Source organism: Marmota marmota, unplaced genomic scaffold (genome assembly GCF_001458135.2).
Source record: "Marmota marmota marmota unplaced genomic scaffold, marMar, whole genome shotgun sequence".
Taxonomy (NCBI): domain Eukaryota; kingdom Metazoa; phylum Chordata; class Mammalia; order Rodentia; family Sciuridae; genus Marmota; species Marmota marmota.
In genome coordinates, this window is record NW_025999869.1 from 3,914,343 (window position 1) to 3,935,939 (window position 21,597).

The window sequence follows — 21,597 nt, forward strand, 5'->3', positions numbered from 1 at the left end:
CTCCTTGGAGAAGACCACCCCCCCCCCCAGCAGCCCCTCCTGGGCCTCACTTCAAAAAGAACCAAGAATGGGATGCACCCTGAAGCCCCAGCACCCATGACCAAAGGCCCCTCTCCTGAGAAGCAGGTTCCTTAGCTCCGGCCCCTGGTCCAGCCGTCAAGCAAGGAGCCTTCCCCAGGCCAGACAAGCAGACCCTCCACAGTGACCCTGGGGCCTGCCCTCTGCTTGGGGACTCAGCTGCAGACCAGGCAGGCCATGCCTGGCACTGGCCTCTCTCTCTGACACCAACCATTCCCCACCAGGTCCCCCACCCCCATCACTACACAGGGTCACATCTGCTTTGGCAAACAGCCAGTCTTAAGTTACTGACTCCAGTTGTATTGATTCAAGGAGTCACTGGGGACCCCAGCCTGGCCAACAGGAGGAAAGAACCCATCAGCCTGTCCCTCCAGCCACCCTCCTCCCAGCCTCAACTGGCTGCCCCCAGTTCACATCCATCCCAAGGGCACCAGTCCTCTTCTGCCACCAGCACCTCGGCAAGTGACTGCTGAGTCTCACCAACCAGCCCTCAACACACACATTCCTGGTGCCAGAAATCTGGGAACTTCAATTTCCATGTGCGAGGCCTTCTCTGGACATCTCCAGAACCCAGAAGGCTCAGGCTTAAGCACCTTCCCAACCCTATAGGGACACCTGCCTTTAAGGCAGAGGGGGAAGGGGCAGATAATCCTCTTTTGGCCGGCGTCCAGCTCCTCCCAGATCCCCTCTCTGGCCGCTCTAGGTGGGTGGGGGCTCGGGCAGCTGGGCTTCCCATTCCCTCTGCCCCCACCCCGCCATGCCGAGGCAGCCCTGGTCTGGTTCTAATCGGGCCTGAAGTCGGCTCCCTCTTTCCCTCCCCCCGCCCTTTTCCTTCATTTCCACGGCTTTGGAAGCCAGAGCGTTCCAACTGTCTGCGTGCCAAGACCTTCCCGAGTCTGAAAGCTGCTGAAGTAACAGATCAGATTTTAGCAAGTGCTTTCCAGGCTGAGCGCCAAGCCCTCTTCTGATTCACGGAGAGCAAGAGTGAACGCGGAGCAGGCGGGAACCAGCCGCCGGCTGCAGCACCTTGGGCCAGGGCATGCGGAGCGCCGCCTGTCCCGGAGCCGCCTCGCGGACAACCAAGCCGCCCAACGCCTCCGCGGGACCTAGACCCGGCGCTCTCTCTCCCTCTCTGGTGGTGCTCTCGCTCTTGCTCTCCTTTTCTCGCATACAAACGCCTTTGAAACCACAGAGTAATTTACAACTGCAGCTCTCTCCTTGGACTCCAAATCCTCTCAACTGAAAGGAGTCTTTTTGTTTGGAAGAGCGAACGGCGATGTTAAGGACAGTTGGCAGAGAAAATTCCTAAGTCCCAACTCGTCGCTGACTTCGGGAAGGGGTCTTGGGGTCGGGCACGTTGCTGGGGCTGAGCCCACTAGCTCCAAGGGATCTCATCCCAATCGAGGCCGACAGGCGCTGCGACAACCCACGCCGGCTAACGAGCGACAGCAGAGTCCCTTGCCCTTGGCTCATCCGCCAGCGGCGCAGGGAGCGCGCGGAACCGCCCTNAGCTCGCCTGGGTGCGCCGCGCCCACATCAAAGGCGGCCCTGCCTACTCGCCAGCCTGCCGCGGCCTCTCCACCGCCTCCTCCTCCTTCTCCTGGTGGCTCCGGGTTGGAGGGGAGGTGCTCACTCTCGGCGACGGGACCCGCAGCTCCGAAGGGCAGAACCTAAGAGGCTGGAGTGGGTGAGCGCTGGAAGCCGTCGGAGCTTTGCACCTGGGCTCAGTGACCCGCGCCACAGCGCAAACGTTGGCCGAAATGAACAGAGAGCGGTTCCCAAGAACGCAGTTAGGTGCCGAGCGACCTCACTCACCCATATTTGCTCTTCACACTCACACCCACCAGCGTTGGAGTGGGGAACCGGGAGAGGGCGGGTCAGGCCCAGCCCCCAGCTCCACTTGAGGGACGCCGCTTTTACCCGCCAGGAGTCCACACAAGATATTGATTTTCCCAGCCACCCTCCCGGCGGAATGCCCACGCTAAGTGAGCCTTCTTCCTCTCTTCTTTCCCTGCCGCTGGAAGTGGGGAAGGCTCCGGGTCATCTCTCCCTTCTTCCTCCTCCAGGGCTCCGGGTCGGTTCTTGGGATCCCAGCTGGGCTCTTGCATTAGCGAGCTAGTTTTGGAAACACATGGCTACCACCTAGCGGCTCCAAGGCGTCACTACAACTCCAGCTTGTGAGGGATATATACTTGGAGTAGCCAGCAGGACTCTGGTCAGCGACCACTCTAGGCCCTCTTCCAGCCTCCTCCCAACCGGGCTAAGATTTATTTCCATTTGTGTGCTATTAAGGAACTTGCCTCCTTTGGTAGGATCCTCAAAAGATTGGTTCCGCAGGTGCCCACCAACCGCAAAATCCTGTCCTTCCCACTCACACCCCTTTTAGAGATTGCTGCCACCAAGCTCAAACTAGGACAGATAAAACAGGTCACAGAGGAAAAGAAACTAGAGAGCAAGCTCAAAATGAAGAACTCAGGAATTCGGACTATGTGGTTAAAAGCCTTCTGTCACCGGCTGTGGTTCAGAGTTCCACCCTCACTCAAGCATAATAAAGTAGGTAGGTGCTGTCAAGCAGAGCTATTTTCAAGTCACAGATCCGATTATCAGTATTTTGTGTTCCAAATATCAAGCCTCCCTGCGAGTTATTTTAAGTTCCTGTTCAATGCTAAGGCTATTCTAAACAGCCCTGGAGTCAAGTACAGAGAACCTTTACAAAACTAGGTACCAAGTGACCGCAAACTCTTTGCAAGAAGCTGCTGGACTGAATTTATGCAGATATTCTGCCAGAACTGGCCTTGAGAAGTTACTACTAAATGAAGATGAACAAATCCCAGATAGTTTGAAATGACCCACCAGAGCTAGGTGTAGTGGTGCATGCCTATAAGTCCAGCAATTCCTATAATTTCAGGTAAGCCTGGACAACTTAAAGAGACCCTGTTTTTAAAAAGGGGCTGAGTGTGGGTTTCAGTGGTTAAGCATCCCTGGGTTTCATCTCCAGGGATGAAAAAAAAAGACCCACCATCAACAGACATGGACAGAACTAGGCTTCAGAAGTTACTACTAATTCCCAAGTTCTGGAAATGAACCAATCCCCAGATAGTTTGAAATGACCCACTGGACCTGAGCCATCGCCATCACCTTTGATCTTGCTTTATTAGAAAATATGAGTCAAGGCTTGGTTCTGGCCTCCCAAGACAGTGTTTAGTAACTCCTGGCTAAGATCATATTTCCATGCTATTATACTACTACTATCTCTATTAATTTTTAATGGAAGGAGTATAACTATTGTTCCATTTAAAGGGTTCTGTGATCTTAACTTATCAATCTCCTCTACCACACAAATAAGACTGACCAAGAAGTCCAGACACAGTTCTTATTAGAAACATAGCCATAGGTCCTGGGTTTGAATGTTGTTTCTCTCACTTCTAGCAAGCAATCCAAGACTGCTTTCTTGTCTACAAAACACGATTCAGAACACTAAACTTCCATGGGGTCACAGAATTAAGAATGAAATTCATCTGGCATATACTAAAGCTCCAAATGTTTTAGCTGTTTATTAACTAATAATTCTGGTTTTACATTGTCTTCACATTATTTTCTTCACAATTTCTAATGAGGAATAAGATTATTCCCTAAAGTTGAAGCAGCATCTAACCAGAATCTTTTGACTACAATTTATTCATTTCACATTATTCCTTTTCTCCATTATTCTACATCTTCAAACTCTTTCACAGGTGTAAAGATACGCTAACAATAAACTACTCACCATATGCATGTCTTAAATGAATTCTATCTGGATTTGATGTGTTCACATAGCAGTAATATATTCTACATATTTCTCCCCGGATTTTCCAAATCCCAGCCTGCCAACCAGAACCCAGTACTAAGCAATACTCCCAACTGTAGTCCTAAATGCCAAATAGCTCCTTCCAAGTCTAAGAAAATGAACAAAATGAACCTGGAATATCTTCTCACACTAAAAAGCAAGTCAAACCTATAATTTGATTGCAGTTATCAAAGAGTAATCTTTTATATGTGGAGCTCTCAGCTAGGCACTCAGGGTACAGCAATGGATAATGGACTTAATGGAACCTAGTAACTAAGCAAGGCTAGTATGAATAGTCATCTATGTTGAGGCCTGTCTCCTGCTAACTCAGAGAGGTCTGTGATGGCAAAAGGTAGCTTCAGAAGGGTCAAAGGGGGCAATTTTAGCAACCAAAAGTGAATTGAAATACAAATAAATAAAAATCTCTATGTGGGAGCTGGGGTTGTGGCTCAGTGGTAGAGCATTTGCCTAGTATGTGTGATGCACTGGGTTCAATCCTCAACACTAGACAAAAATAAAGGTATTGTATCCATCTACACCTAAAACATTAAGAAACTTCTCTGTGGGATAAATCCACTGGTTCCTTTCAGAGATTGACAATATAATTTACATAATTTTTCAATAAAAGTAGGTATTTGGCTTACTGATAACACCAAAGAAAATGCCTGCGGAATTATAAATGGCATTGGCTAAAGACTAAGCCCATTAAGCATCCATATTCAGCAGACTGGCCGAAGAAAAATATACTTGTCCCCAAAGTACATAGTGATCTTCAGACCCTCCTGAACCAGTTTATCTACTTAGTGACAGAAAACAAAGGAAGAACAGTTGCTTCTTATTGGTCTTTATGGTAGAGACCTGCCTACAATGGGTTCAAACTCAAGCATGCACAAGGACACAAATTCATGATTCTCCACTATAAGTACCTTATAGTGCTTTTAGACTATTATATCCAAATGATAGGTATCACCTAATAGTTTTCACTATAGAAAGATTGTCAAAAGTAGTAAAATCTAGAAGGAAGTTAATTTTCAGATTGCCATCATACTGAGTTGGCTACCTAGTAGTACTAAAGGTGAGGAGATGGGAAACACAGGCCTGCCTGGGCTTTCAAGGATGGATCGGATTCAATATAATGAGGCAAAAGAGGACAACCACCAAGGCCAACTGCTTTCTCTCAGAATGGTAGCAAGTTCTTCTGGGCTTCCTGCCACATGTGACTTTTAACTACACTGAAGAAACTTCGGTCTCCAGACACAAACTCAAGACACTAAAAAGTTCAGACCTACATTTTAAGACATTTTTTAAAAATGAAGGCAGACAGCTTGTGTGAGGCACTGGGTTTGGTTCTCAGCACCACACATAAAGATCCATTGACAACTAAAATATATTTTTTTTTAAAAATGGAGGCAGAATTCCATCAACTCTATCCTGAATCACATACTACCAAGTGCCAGCACAAAGGAGTAATTCTAAGTTTAATGTACTTCTTGGTACCATCTCTACCTGTAGCACTTAATCTGTTAATATCAAGCTGGCTGATAACGGAAAATTTAAAGTAGATGATCTTGACAGCAGCAGTCAACATGCACCTGTAGTCCCAGCTACTTAGAAGCCTGAACCAGGAAGGAGCAAGCATGAGTTCCAGGCAAGTATAGGCAACAAAGCATATTATCTAGTCTCAAAAAAATTGTATCTTTCAAACCCAAAATACACAAATCCTCTTTAAAATGGCAATGTATTCCAGCAGACAGTATTTACCATCTCCTACAATAAGCAACACTGATGTCCTAGAATGAATAGTGAAGGAAACAACCAAAAGACCTGGAAACAGGGAATGGGTGAAGTTGGCTTTCATCAACCCTTTTTTTGAAGATCACTTCAAAAATTACAACGTTGCTCCCCCAAAAAATCTAGCTTTTGGTAACATCCAAAGAACCACCATTTGGGAAGTTAAAAACACAAAGCTGGAAGGCAAAAAATAGTCTTAAAAGTGTAAACAAAAAGGAATGAGGAAAAACATCCAAGAGAATCAAAGCCTAAGAATTGAAGTGGAAAAAAAAAAAAAAAAAAGAATTGAAGTGGGACACTGCAATCTCCCCAGAAATTGGCCCAAGACCTAGACAACAATTCTTCAGAAAAATTATCATAAACAAAAACATCAAGAGTTAAGGTGTATGCTTAAGTCAAAAAGAAAAATAGCCAATAAGGCAGCATTGAGTTTGATACCCATGTTGTTGCATGCTACATACGGCATTGCTATGCAGTGTTTGCTTAGAGCTAAGCAATCACAATAATGTCCATGTGGCTTGGATCACCATACAACTGGCTTAAAGCAGAACAGTGAGTGTTGAGAATGTGCCCCTGACATCCTCATGTTATCACATGTGACAAATTAACTTTTCTTCCATTCATCAAAATGTAGAATTTTGGACAAACAGGAAAGTCACCTAAGTCATTTTGTTCAGACCCAGACTATAAAAGTCTGTTCTGGGTTGTTGCCACATAAGAGATTTCCTCTGGGAGGCAAGGGTAGGTAGGTAGAGTCTGATGAACTGTTTGGAAACATGATTAATAGTTTTGATTGTTAACTAACAGGATCTGGATGGGAATGATCACTAAATTCTCATGATGAAAAATTGGTTTACTATGGGGAAAACTATTTGGCAGAGTAGGCAGGGACTTCCCCATCAGATTTTAGGATAGCATTGGACAGCTTTAATTATGAATATTTACTTCTTTGACAAAGTATAAAAAGGCTAAATAATAGAAAGAAACAGTGCTACTTTATTAAAATACTGAGTTTTATTTCACATGTATATTTTTGTCTCCCCACCATTTCCATGTCTGACCACCACTACTACTATGTCCTATCATAACATTCCATACATACTTAGAAACCAAGCAAAGGGTGGAGTTCCATCTTTAAAAACTAAACAGGCATTTTGGACAACACATTCTTGGCAATAGAACCTTGACAACATTTATGGAACACGATAGGGAAAGTTCTCACTTTGCATTATAAAAAGGACAGCCAGATATCAACTGTTACAGAAATGAAATAAGACGGAAATTTTTAACAAACTGTTTAAACTATTTTCTTAAAGAGACTTCCTCCACTGCCAGAGATCTTGAATAGCCTGGAAAAAAAAAAACTGTGGTTAAAGAACCATAATACTTCACAGACATCAATAAATTAAACTATGTCTCTGCACAATTCAAAATCTATTTTTTATTCTACCAAAAAAAAGGTTCACACTCCAGGTAATTGAGAGCTTAACTCCAAGTCAAATACTTTAATTATACCAATCAAACATCACTGGCCCAGAGATCAGTTAGAATAGCCAGTTAGCAAAGTTACATTTCTGTTGCTTATCTAAAATAAATTAGATGTATCTAAACTAATTCTCTTTAGATTTCCCTGATGATCTGAATTTCCTTAATAAGCTCTCTGCTTATAAAATTCCTCAGTTCTAGGACATGCTCTACTTATATATTAATAGTTCCTACAGTGTTGACATTCAAAATCTTGCCCAGTGAAAATGCAACTGGTATCAGACTTGTTTTTAAACTGATTTGAAGCACCGCATGCCATCTATGACAACACTTAAATTCAAGAACCAAAATGTTTGTTTTGTTTTTGAGAGAAAGAGAATTTTTTTAATATTTTTTAGTTTTCGGTGGACACAACATTTTTTATTTTATCTTTATGTGTTGCTGAGGATGGAACCCAGTGCCCCATGCATGCCAGGCATGCGTGCTACATTTGACTTGTGGATTAGGGATGCTCAGATGATTCTAACCAATAATATAAAAGCACCCCCTCCTCCAAATCAGAATTTGCAATACTTCTGATCCCAAGCATTTCAAATAAGAGATGCTCAACCAGTAACAGTAAATCAAGCTGTAATATTTATCATTTACTAGTACTCAAACAACTTCCTGGCACTCACTCAAAAACATGCTTTGAAGTTTTATTCAGAAAATACTTCTGGGTAGCAGTGAACTACCAGCAAAAAGTGCCACTTCAGTTGTCTTGACATCTTCACTTGGATTTTTCCCCCAATTACTGGGGACTGAACTCAGAAGGTACCCTATCACTGAGCTACATTCCCAGCCCTTTTTATTTTTAAGATATGGTCTTAGGCTGGGGATATGGCTCAAGCAGTAGCGTGCTCGCCTGGCATGCATGCGGCCCGGGTTCCATCCTCAGCACCACATACAAATAAAGATGTTGTGTCCACCATCAACTAAAAAATAAACATTAAAATTTTTTAAAAAAAGATATGGTCTTGCTAAATTGCCTAGGCTGGCCTCAAACTCACAATCCTCCTGTCTCCTCAAGAATAGCTGGGATTGGGGCTGGGGATGTGGCTCAAGTGGTAGTGCGCTCGCCTGCATGCATGTGGCCTGGGTTCGATCCTCAGCACCACATACAAAGATGTTGTGTCTGCCAAAAACTGAAAAACATTGAAATTCTCTCTCTTTAAAAAAAAAAAAATAGCTGGGATTACAAGCATATACCACCACTCCCAAGGTGGATTTTTCTTAATAAAAAAATCTCATTTTGTTTACCAATCATAAAAAAAAGCCTTTGGTACATAGAACTTTGTATCAAACTTTCCTCCATGCTGAATACATAAGAGAAGTCCTGATAAATCACTCAACAGGATCTATTCTCTTCATAGGGAAAACCTAGCAACCCTAGGTGACTACTTTTACATTTTCCTTTCAGTTAACTGAAAATAATGAAAGGGCTAAGGCCTTGGATTCCTCCACAGCACAGCAAAAATACAATAACTTTCTTGTAGTAATAAAGTACTTTCATGGGCTGGGGATTTAGCTCAGTTGGTAGCGTGCTTGCCTTGCATGCACAAGGCCTCTGGGTTCAACCCCCAGCACCACATACACACAAAAACTGGCAAATCTTACAGTATGTTAATTGTACCACAATAAAATTGGCACAAAAATTGTTTAAAAATCTCTTTAAAAAATAAAGTACTTTCTTGGCTAAGAAAGTAAACTGGTTTTTCTTGATACTCCATTTGCCTGCACGGGTCAATGTGGTCATTTGCTTTCTTGGGAGTTGGTATCCTTCATAGATGCTAAACATGAAAAGACCATTTTGCTAAAGTCAACTAAAGGGTGAAATTTAGAAGTTTATTACTCTGTATTCACTTTTGTTCAGTGTTAATAGAAAAAAAGTTCTCAGTCTCTGCCAACGAAATTCTTATGTGTTTCCATGTATTTAAGTATTGTCTGTGGTTAGGAAACTTTTATAAGTAGCCAATACTTAAAGAGATTAAAAGGATAATCATAATAAACCAATGAAAAAAATTAGATTTGGTCATATCCCCAGAAAATTCAGTTACCTCCTGGTCAGTCATCCGGAAGCAATTCTTCACATAATTGACGAACTTGGCTTCCACTTTGGGAAGAGAACCACCCTATTGAGAAAAAAGCATTGAGAATAAGAATAGAAATATATTCTTTAGGTCTTTAGGAAATTCCTCTAAGATCTGTGCTTTTTCATGTTATCAGTCATTTCTTGTCCCTTCAACATTTTCATTTTTAAAATATTGTTATTTTTAGGCCCAGAAAAACATTAGAGGCTTCAGGTTTGCTGTAGGTTCAAGTTCAGAACAGTCACTCTAGGTATGGAGACACAAGCCACATTGTATGCAAATACGGCAACTGGGCTGCCTGTCCATATTATAACAAAGCAGTTATATTACTCTCTTCACCCTAAACCAAATACAAAGTAAATTTATGCCCCCTCCCTTGAGAACATTGTCCCAAGTGGCCAAAGCCGTATAAAAAACAGTTTACGTTTGTACACCAACATTGTACACCAATATTCAAGGGTTATATAAAGCTGAATGGGGATGAAATTCTAACTATAACCTCTGGCACTTCTTTCCAATTATGAACATGAGCAAAAAACTATCAGCATCAGCAATGTCTAATACTTTGTCATCAAAATTCATAAGACATTATTATTGAATACCCTGAAAATTTCATAATTATCATTTACTACATCATACATTTTTTTCCTATTTTAAGTTAACTGGTTTTCCTTATCCTAGCTAGGTATTTTAATGCACTTTAGTAAGATTGAGAAGCTTCCAAATGCCAAAGGGACTATGCCAGAATCAGCTACAAATATTAAGATATTTAACTGCCTCTTATCACCTAGATAAATAAAACCTCCCTGTAATAAGTTCCCTTTCAAAATTATTGTCACATACATCCTTATTTGATTCATTCAAATATTTATTGAGCAGCTAAGGAGATACAAAGGTGATTAAAACATGGTCCAAGAGATGATGAGGCATATGCACAAGAGAGAGCAATATATAAGGTTCAACTGAATTCACAGCAGTCAAAAGTGCTTTAGGAAATCAAGAGATTGCTTCCAGCCTGCAAGTGGGTGTGGGTGGCAAATCAGGAAAGGGGATTGAGATTAAAATAGAAGACTTCAGCCTGGATTGTTGATGATACTCAGTATGGACTATATTTGTCTCTCCTTTTCCTTTCTCCCCATCTTTGGGCTTAATTTACCAGTAGTGCCCAGGGCTGTTCAATGTGCCTGCAATTAAACCAAGGAGATAGGACCACATTAAAATGGAGGGGAGGGGCATCATTTTAGCACTGTATGCAAGGGATAAAAATAAGTCAGTGATACCAGGAAGACTAAGAGGTTACAGTGTGACTAAAGCAAAACAATACATTCTGGTGCTACAATGCTAATTTCCAATCCACTCATCACTGCATAAGGAAATCTTCTGAAGCCAGGTATAGCCTACAGAGCACAGGAGAAACATGGGGAAAGAGGTGGCAATTCCTCCTCACCACCCGCATATATGCTCAAAAACTGGAGTCTAGATATATCATTCTTAGAATTAAAAGATTGTCTCAAATGTTTTTCCTTGACATTTAAACCAATTATTCCCTACATCAAAAATCCTGAGCTCACTACAGTGTCAGTCCCAAGTAGCAAGACAAAAAAAATTAACCCTCTTCTCATGTTTGTTATTTAGAACAAAAGGGAGACTACATGTAAGCCCATTAGATACTCAAATTTTGGACATTACCCACGTGTACTGGCTGGGAATGTCTTGGTATGAAGGGAAAAAAGAAATGACTCAATTTATTAGAAAAATGTTCGAGTCAAGTATGAATTATCAAACTATTAGCACCAAGCAGGCAAAATTAAAGTCTCTACTTTTGCAGCTATCTACAACTGTATTTAAGATTCCTATGCCCTCTGCTGGCTGTTCAGCATAATATAACCAGAAGTACACAAACAATATTCTGATTTCATTTTAACTGGTTAAAATCAAAAATGCAGCTCACAAAAAAATGGGCCTGTTGGCTTTTTAAAGTGGAAAATTCAAGCCAGTTGCAGTGGTGCACACCTGTAATTCCAGTGACTCAGGAGGCTGAGGCAGGATTCCAAGTTGGAAGCTATCCTCAGCAATAGACCCCATCTCCAACTATAACATGAAGAGCTAGGGTTGTAGCTCAGTATAGAGTGCTTGTCTAGCATGGTGTGAGGCACGGGTTCAATCCTCAGCGTCATATAAAAATAAAAAAGAAAAAATTTAAAAACCTGAAAAAAGGGCTGGGGATGTGGCTCAGTGCCTCATGAGTCAATCACAATACAGAAAAAACCCTCAAAGCACAGAAGGCGTGGGTATATTAAAATGATAAAGGAACAGTTTGTCCAAACCCTCAGACTTTTTTGGGGGGTAGGGGAGGGGACTAAGGAGTAAACCCAGGTAAAGTTACCACTGAGCTACATCCCTAGCTAGCCCTTTTCCGAAAGGATCTCAGTAAGTTGCTGAGACTGGCCTTCAACTTGACGATCGTCATGCCTCACAGGTATGTGCCACCACTCCCAGCCATAAGCCATTATGATTTGAGATGCCAAACTTACTAAGATCATTTTACTCACTTTTTCTATACTTGCTTGCATTTTTGCTTTAATGTCTTCTACAGAACTAGGTCCTTTTGGTGTTTTAGGAGTTTTTTCCTGTTTTTTGAAGGATTCTTGACCCTGTAGAAAAAGTTCAATTTCAAATGATCATAAAACTGCAGCATTTAACTAAAACCCACTTTCTGGATTTCCTTATTCTTATAATCCTTATAAAGGCAAGTATACAATAGAACTGCTGTTTTAGTACATGCCATACACTTATTTTACTGAAGTCATTCCTTTAAGCAAGAAATACCTTATGATGGTATTAAACAGGAACATTTAAATAATAAAAAGACGATTACCAAGAATGAAGCAAGGTAGTTCATATACCCTGACTCCTAGAGCCCACCAAGTGACTCCATAGGTAGGGCACAATTACTAGGGTTCTTTAAAACTCCGTATTAGATTCTAACATGCATTCAGGGTTGAGTCTCTCTGCTCTGGGCAAATAAATACAACCTTACATATAAATGAATTATAGGAAATAGTTTACATCATAAATCTTTCCATTGGCCTTCTCCCCCACTGGAAAACCAGCAGCCTTCTATCTTAGAGTATATCTAAATATATCTTAGAGGTATCCAGAAAAATGAGCACATTTTAGTTATCACTGTTCTCAAAACACCTACCAAATTCCTAACAGACCAGATTGTCCACAGAACAATTTTCCCAACCACTTCACTGAAGCCTACTTTTATGTGTATGTTGTCACTTACTTTTGATCTTGGTGTTGTTGGTTTTGAGTCTTTTCCATTCTGGTTCGATTTTTGTGCATTTTTGGCTGGAGTATCTCGTATAGACTGCAATTGGAAATTAATCTTAATCAGTGTCACCCTCTCTGCACAGTAGACAGGCCAATACAAATAAAATATCCCTCATCATGCTTTTAAAAAAAAAGGCAGCCTTTTAACAAAAGGTTGCAAAGGGTTAATGAACTGTTGGCCACAAAACCATCAATTTCTCACTGTTAAATTTTAGAGTCAGTTGTATTGCACATATTTTTAACGTCAGCAACTTGGGAGGCTAAAACATGAGAATAGCAAGCTTGAAGCCAACCTGGGAAACGTAAGGAGACCCTGTCTCAATATCAAGGGCTATAGATGCAGCTCTGGTAATGCACAGGCCTGGGGTTCAATCCAAAGTACTGGGGGTGGGGGAGTTCAGCAAAGCTATGACTGAGAACCAATTTCAAGTATGAGATCACTTCAAGCCAGTTTTCATTAGCTACAAACCAAGTGAATAGCACTTTTTAAAAAACCCATCATTTTTGTATGAGATCTGATAACCTTCTATCATTGTATCTACTCACTTTCTTCACTGGAGCTTTTTCTTCAGTTTCCTCATCATCAAAATCATCATCATCATCACTACAAACAAAATAAGCCAAGATATGAAGAACTTTCAAAATCTTTGGGAGAAGTGATGTAAGAACTAAAAAAAACAAGATCTAAGATCTGAGAAAACAGTTCACTCCAGCTTTGTTCCTAATAGTCAAGAGGTGGAAGTATCCATAGCGGCTGAATAGGTAGGTAAGAAAATATGTCTATACACGCAATGGAATGTTATCAGTCTTTAAAAAATCCTGTCACATGCTACAGCATGAACAACCATTGAGGATGTTAAGTAAACAAGCTGGTCAACAAAGGGTAATCACTGTTATTTCATTTATAACAAAAAGTATAACTATGGTTCCCAAGGGATGGGAATTGCTGGCTTATTTAATAGGTTTTGCAGTAAGAATATTTGAATAACAGCAGACTTTAATATCAACCAAATGGCAACAGATTCCAATTATACAGACTTAATATGTATTAAGTTCTAAGAACTCCGGTTGGCTTATTTTGTAAAAATTTATCCCAAAATTCATAGAAACTATAATAACTAAAGTACCAAAAAAATCTCCCAAGATACCAAGCTCAAGGACTCACATTTGGTGATTTCAAACAACAGTTTAGACTTGAGTATATAAGAACTAAAACTATAAAACTCAGAACAGATACACTTTCATTACAGTGGCTTTGGCCATGGTATCATAGATTTGACAGTCACAAATGAAAATCGACTGTTGTGCATTGGCTACCATCAATAAATAAAGTCAACCCTCAGAATGGGACAAATGTTTCGAATGGCAAAGACATTTATTTCATCAAATATATACAAATGGTCAATAAATAAATGACCATCAAGAAAAAGCAAACCAAACCCATTCATAACACAATGACTACATGCAAAAATAATGGCAAGTGTTAGAATATGGACAAATTAGAAGCCCCATAAACTTGAAAACAGTTTGGCAATTTCAAGGTAATCCTAGAATTTACAGGACCTAGTTCAAAAAATGTGTCCACTGATATTCACAGCAGCCAAAAGTGAAACAACCTAAATATGCATTCTGATGAATGTCTAAAAAAAACCCAATGGATAAAGCCTACCCACACAATGTATTACTCAGACAGAAAGTTACAACCAACACATGCTCCACAGATCAATTTGAAAATTGGGCACTGCCTAAAATGGCAATAAATAAACATGTTCTCAGTTGTTTTCAACCCTGTCCAAACTAAGTCTGATATGTCACTAGGCAATCTTACAGGACCTCTGTACAAGAATGCTGTCATTAAATGTTTTGCAGCACATGACTTGTTAACTAGTTATCTATAATATGTAGGGGACTGGTTCCAGGACCACCTCAGATACCAAAATCCAGGGATTTGAAGTCCATTCTATAATGACATGGCATTTTCATGTCACCTGTGAACATCCTCCAATATAATTTTTTGGAAGGACTGCCTGGAATCAACTCCAATGCTTTAAACATTCCAATTATTTATAATACCTAGTATAATATGGGCAAGGGTAGTTAGAGTATATCCTTACCAAGTGTATTGGATTTAATCTCCAGCACAAAATTATACTGTATGTAATGCTTCAGGAACGACAAAGAAAAAAGTCTATGTACAGGGGCTGGGGTTGTGGCTCAGTGGCAAAGCATGTGCCTGGCACATGCGAGCGGTTGGGTTCGGTCCTCAGCACCACATAAAAATAACTAAACAAAATAAAGATATTGTATCCGTCTATAACCAAAAAATACTTTTTTTAAAAAAAGTCTTTGTACATGTTCCATAAAGAAGCAATTTTTTTCTAAATAATTTTGATCCAAACTCAGATGCAGAGTTTGCCAACTGCACATGCAAATAAATTTAAAGAGGATGTTTAGGAGAAACTTTTCTGCTTACATATATCAAGGGCTCATACTATAGCCTTCCCATCCTCAAACCAGGACCACAGATTTCCATTTTAGTTTTAAGAATTCTGGGACTATGGCTGAGTACCGTGGTACACACCTATAGTACCAGCCAGTCAGAAGGCTGAGGCGGGAGGTTCAAAAGTTTAAAGCAAGCCTCAGCAGCTCAGCAAGCCCTGTCTCTAGGTAAAATATAATAAAGGGCATAGAATGTGGGTCAGTGGTTAAGTGTGCCTGGGTCCAATCCAAAATAATTTTTTTCATTTAAAAAAAAAAAAAAAACACCACTGGGACTACAGTTTAGATTTCCAAAGTTAACTGACTACCTTTGGTCATCATCTTCACATTCTCATTGCCATGTCAGGCGGTTACCATCACTTGCGGAACAAGTTTTAATAGAAACTTGTTCCCAGAATATCTATTAACTGTCTGATATGCACACTTTCCTTATTAGCTTGAATTAGTCCTTGTCATCTACACACTAGTTCGCCATCATGCCCAATATTAGATTCAGAAGAGCACAAAAGTGAATTATTAATCATGGTTACATTATTCATTATATGCATTCTAAAAGAGAAAGTTTCACAAGTCCCAACAGAATCAGGATTCCAACAGGTCCTACTCTAAATCTAAAGCCTTCCTGAAAGGGACTGTCTCTTTTAGTTTTAGTAAAAATGCCATTGGATACTCAGAAATCTATACAAAGGTAACTCGATACACCACACTAAATCTCTTGGGGTGTATTTTAGATCTAATGGCAAATATTCCTAAAATAGCAGCAATCAAACATACAGCTCATTTCTGGGTACAATATGCAGGTATTCTGAAGCAATTTTTTCAGCTTTTTTCATTCTCTCCCTTCATTGACATGTTCTGAGAGTTAATTCCCCATCCTCAGTACAATCAGTTTGGCTATAAGGTTACTAAAAGCCTAACTTCCAGACTTGATCATTAGTACATATTCTCTTGAAGCCTTTGATTCATTCCATCTGCATTTAATGTTTTCAATGAATACATATGAACCAATCTAGGAACTTAGGGAAAAGCTGAGACAAGTATTTAAGCTAAAAGTCACTGATATTCTCAAGTAAGACCAGTGAAGACTTTATTCCATAGTGTGCATGTAACTGTTTATAACCACAGCAAATAAGCAGAATCTTGTTTCTAGCCATATTTTAAATTCCCAAGAAAATTTTAATGTCACTTTTAGAATCTTATTCTGTACATTAGGAAAAAAAGAACTACAGGCCAAAGTCCTTTATGGGTTTAGATGTCTTATTAAATGAACTTAACCAGAGCTATTCCATCAGATCCTGCTCTTTCACCCAAATCACATTGTTTTTCAGCGAATACACCAGCCTTAATATGGGGTCCAATGAATTTTCATCAGGAGAAAGTTGCCTCCCGTCAAATGAGAAATGCTACAATCACTAGCCTTCTAAAGAGTTAGTGCACAGCTGTATTTTACTGGGAAATAATATCAGTATTAACTCCACTCATTAACTCAAACTCAGTCAAGCACTTCCCCCTCTTGATTTAGTGATAAATTATTAACTAAAAAATGACTGGTTAAGTTTAATAATCCCTTCCCATGAACAAAACCATGTTGAGTTTCCATGAGTGTACTACTTACTCTTCGTCATCATCATCATCATCTTCATCATCATCGACATCTTCATCAGCAGCAAGTTTTACTTTTTTCTTAAAGAAAAATATATACTCATGAGCAAAAGCTGGTTATCACCACACCCAAGGCTCTAATACAATTATAGTACAACCATGTCCCTACCTGGGGAACCTTGCTACCACCTCCAGGGGCAGATCGCTTTCCAGATACACTTAAGAGTTTCACATCCTCCTCCTCTTCATCTTCTGACTCAGCATCTTCCTCCACAGCTAAAACAAATTTAGACACTATAAAACTCCAACAAGAACTCAGCAAAAATCAGATACATATGCTGTAGCATCAAAAAAAAAGAGCAGATTCTATCCTAAGAAGGGATCAAATATTTTAAAATTACTAACTTCCCATTTAAACCTGTAATATAGACAGTAGTATCAGAAAAATCCAAATTGGGAAGAAACCAAGTACCTGAATAAGTAGCACGATACAGTTTATAAAAATAACTTACCTACTAAGTGCTGGCCACTAATATGCACAGGCCCTGAACCACACTTCAACCTTAAGACCACAGGTGGTGTGATTTCAAAGCCCCCAAGGGAAACCTAAAAGGGAACAAAATTTTATCATTAAACATTGTGAAGAAAATATTGAACACCTAGCATTATGGGCAAGTCCATAACCAAATCATACCAATAAATCTGTTTTTCTACCTGAAAGAGAAGCACCCGAAATCACATTCGACAGCTGAATGTTCACACAGTAAGGAAAGATGTAGCTGTCTACTTAAACAACAAATAAAATACTCCTTTAATCCTCAAGCACTCTTACCGTTGGCTGTACTGACATTTTCAATGTTGCCAGTGTTACTTTAATTGGACTGCCTTCATAATTCATTGCCTCTGCTTCAACAATGTGCAATTCATCCTTTGCACCAGCCCCTAAACTGACCTGATTAAAAAGAAAAAAACAGTGCTTTATGGTCAAGTCCTATCTATTTTATAACCCCCATCTATTATGCATTTTTTAATGGTATAACCTTTTCATCATCACCATCAATGGGAAACAAATCTGCAGTGTTGTCTCCTAGTGGCAACTTAAAGAAATGTGTAAAACTGCATACACAATAAAGATAAAACATTTATTGGGCAATTACTACAAAGGTGAGAAATAGACCAGTCTATGGGAGACTGGAAAGATTACCACTGCCCAGTAATCTTATATCTAACCTTATAAAGCAACTGATGAACCCAAGTAGTACTTTGACTGGACTTCACCTGAAACCCAATGAAAATGCCATGTGCTTTATCGAAGTTGTAGGGATGACATCTACATAACACCATTTTACAAGCAGACAAGAAAGCAAAAGTCTTATACCACATTAATAGAAAGCCAAAAAAGGGATATTTTGAAAGTTTAAGTACCGTTCTTAATGATAACTGGTGCTCATTTTCATCATTATCCACCTTAAAGTGATAATCTTTGTCAGCTTTTAGCTCACAACCTGTGAAGGGGGGGAAAAAAAGCAAATAAAACAAGGATAAAAATAACACCAAATGTTTACTATCAAAAGGTGCTGGTTAACCTGTGAACTAGGTTTTCACTACTCCAGCTACCCTGGAGGGCAGCAAAAGATTCTTCCTGGATTTTCATGAACTCTATCTACAAACACCAACTAACACCCATAAAGACTTCATAAACTCCACTTTCTTGTTACAGAATTACATTCTCAACTACAAGGAGACAGATCCTATTGCCACTGGTTCAACAATTTAGTACATCTGTATCTAAACCTCAGATCTTAAAAATCAACCTAATGAATACTGATGATTTTCCACTGTTTTAAAAAGTAGAATTATCTACTCATTTACAAGTGAGAGTGGTTGCACAACACCAATATTAACAGTTTAAAAATTAAAAACAAAAAAACCTACAACTAGGAAAAAAAGCCAAGTTTGTTATAGTAATTAATGTTCCAGTCTTTGAATCAACATGATGTGATAGAAACATTATAAATTAAGACATTGTTTCTGGTGATAGACCCAAAAGACGTTTCCAGTTTCCAACAGAAAAAGTTGCCAAAAATCACTGATATAATCTGAGGGATTTTTCACTATCCAAAATGGCTAGGAATAAAGCCTTCTCATATAGTAAGTGAATGGAAATCCCACTCCATGAATGGAAAAATTACTAAATATTGTCAGAATGAAAGTTTAATAAAGCCCCGGTTAAATCTCAGGTCTTTAATTGAACTCAGTCTTACTAGTTTACGTCTACTGCCCTTTCTCCCCTAAAACTAAACCTCATTTCTATTATTTGGAGTCAAGTGTCTTGGTTCAGAATTTTTGTCATACTTTCCAAAAACTGTTAAATCATTTCTACCATCTTCAGTATCGTCGCCTCAATATGGGGATGACTGCATGGACCGCAGTGACACTAACCGTGTCTAAAAATGCCAACTACCATCATATTGTAAGCACTAAACAAAGACCTCCAAAATCCTGTTACTACCAACCATTGCACCCCATTTCCCATCCAATAACCTCCTGTAAGCCACTGGACCCCGGGCTCTGGGGTGACAAAACACCCGTGAGCCCCGGATGTTAAGCCCACACCTCCTCCCTCCCCCAACCACGTGGCAACCACGTGCTCCCAGCCGTAGCGGCCTGCTCACGCCCCGCCGCGCCTCCCTGCCCCCGGTAACTGGCCAAAGCATCTCGAGTAATTCTGGACGCCACAGCTCGGGACCAAGACTAGAACAACGGCAAATTCTACTAATGCCCTCCCTCCACGAAAGCGCCCCAGGCCTCGCTGGGAACAGTACACAATCGCCAGGGCCACCCACCGCGAGTTCAGTAGCAAAAAATGCCACCGTGCAACCACAGGCCTACAAACTCAGCCCTGGAGAAGAAAGCCATGCCCAGGGCCTGTATTCCTACCCAGGCAAAGCCAACATCCAGCCCTCCAGTCCCGCATCGCCTCAAGCCCTAGGCCTGGGACCGCTCCTTCCCCCCGCCCCTCCACGCCGTCGGTTCCCCCAGCTCTCACAGCCTCCCATCGCCCGGCCACCAGGGCCCCGGCAGCGCCTCCCGACTTCTAGGCCTCCAGCAAGCTTAGCTCCCCCCACCAGCTCAGGCCTCAGTTAATTCCCGGCCCCCCAAGAGCCAGGAGGCCCTGTAGGGCCTCGCTTCAACACTCCGGAAAGAGTTACCGAAAAGGTAGTTCTGGGGCCTCAGGGGGCTCATGTCCATATCCATCGAATCTTCCATGGGGTGGTAGCACGCACTTAGGTGGGAGAGAAGGCGGACGGAAAAACGGGTGGCTGCTCTAAAGAGACGCGCAGGACGGAATCACGCCAGGGAAAGGACGCGGGCTCCCCACGCATATATATGGTCTCCGAAGATCTCGCGAGAGCCTTCCAAGTCCCGCCCCGTGCGCGTGCTCGAGAGTTCCCCCTCCCTGTACGGTCGCGCTCCTGCGCAAGCGCTCTTCAACTCTGCTCTTTTTTACCTCGCCCCCCACCTCTTCCAGGTACTTCGCGGGCTCCCACTGAGCACGCGCACTCGTACCGTGCGCAGACCCTCCGCCGCCGTCTCTCTTGCGCACGCGCAGTGGCCCCCCATAAGCGCGCGCTCCTACCTCCAACCCTTCCACGTCCTCTCCAGCTCTGCGCGCCGGCCTTGCTCCGAGAGCCTGCGCAGCCCACCCTGCAAGATGGCGACGTTACTTCCTCGCTGCTCCATCCTCTGGGACCCTCCCAGGCCTCCTGGGGTCACGGGCACCTCGGGACTTTTAATTTGCCCGAAGGCCTGGTCTCAGTTAATGGTTTCTCTAAATTTAAAGTTTCAGGTGCCGGAGGCGGAGTAGATTGAGGCTTATTCTTTGTTGAGGAGAAAAGATGTAGTTACTGGCCAGACTTGCTCAACGGTGCTTTTATAGCTCTGTCCTTCCCAGGGCCCCAGTTCTCATCTCCAGGTCATTGGGAGGTCAAAGGGGACCTGAGTTAGTCTCCTCCGAAGAGCAAGCGACATCCGCAAAGATCAGGGTGTGCAGCCTCCAGGAAGGCGCAGTCTTGATTGCTCCCGTGAAAGGAAGCAGGACTGTAGGGAACGCAGGAGGCCGAGTCCAGTCTTTGGGGTGCCCCCAAGGATCAGTGTTTTAGACTGCAGCTTGACACGACCCCCGCACTCCGAGGTATACCTTTTATACCTCCACATACCAAACAAATTTAAGAATTACTGTGAGGAATAAACTGATACCAACGCCTCTACTCCCTCTTCCCACTCTGAATAATAAGCTATAATGCACATGAACCAATACTAACAATTAAAATCCTAAATTTGCAGAAACCAGAGAGCATCAACATGTGAGTGGGTCCAAGCACTTCCTCACCTTTTCCTAGCCCCCAAGTAAAGAAGAGTCTTTACCCAGATTCTTGGATCCTTTAAGATGCAAAATATAAACAATTGCTAAAGAAATAAGTAACAGGAAAATTGGGAAAGGGGAGAAGATGATGAACAGGATCTGTACCTTCAGAAAGGGCAAATATGATGCCTACAGAGAAGTGCAGGAGGAGGCTCTAATGTCCTGTGAACTCATGCAAGTGAAAGTTGGAACTACTTTGTAATTGCTCCCTGGATTCTGGACTCTGATTATTTGAACAAAACTCTATACACAGCCTGAACCATATGGGAGCCATCGCTAATGTTTTTTAAATAAGCATATTTGTTGTTTTGATGTTTCAGGCACCTAGTCTGGGTATGAGCTCAAAGAATCCAGATGTTAAAAAAAAAAAAGTGCACTTTTTCATATTTGCAGATACAGTGAATGCTTACTGTCTTTAAAAA

General features: G+C 41.4%; 1 protein-coding gene across 2 annotated transcripts; it reads right to left on the bottom strand.

Moving 5' to 3' along the window:
* Nucleotides 1-6,687: 6,687 nt before the first annotated feature.
* On the bottom strand, nt 6,688-20,255 carry Npm1 (nucleophosmin 1). 2 transcript variants are annotated; one of them, XM_015492622.2, is made up of 11 exons: nt 19,962-20,255; nt 18,175-18,254; nt 17,582-17,701; nt 17,262-17,355; nt 16,919-17,025; nt 16,763-16,830; nt 13,195-13,252; nt 12,602-12,685; nt 11,862-11,963; nt 9,277-9,351; nt 6,688-7,044 (listed from the first exon to the last, which is right to left on the bottom strand). In XM_015492622.2, the coding sequence occupies exons 1-11, from the start codon at nt 20,017-20,019 to the stop codon at nt 7,006-7,008; spliced, it is 885 nt and encodes a 294-aa protein (XP_015348108.1). In that variant the 5' UTR covers nt 20,020-20,255; the 3' UTR covers nt 6,688-7,005. The 2 variants fall into 2 exon arrangements, with proteins under 2 accessions (XP_015348108.1, XP_015348109.1); XM_015492623.2 differs by lacking the exons at nt 6,688-7,044; nt 9,277-9,351 and adding an exon at nt 10,160-10,493.
* Between the last annotated feature and the right edge of the window lie 1,342 nt (nt 20,256-21,597).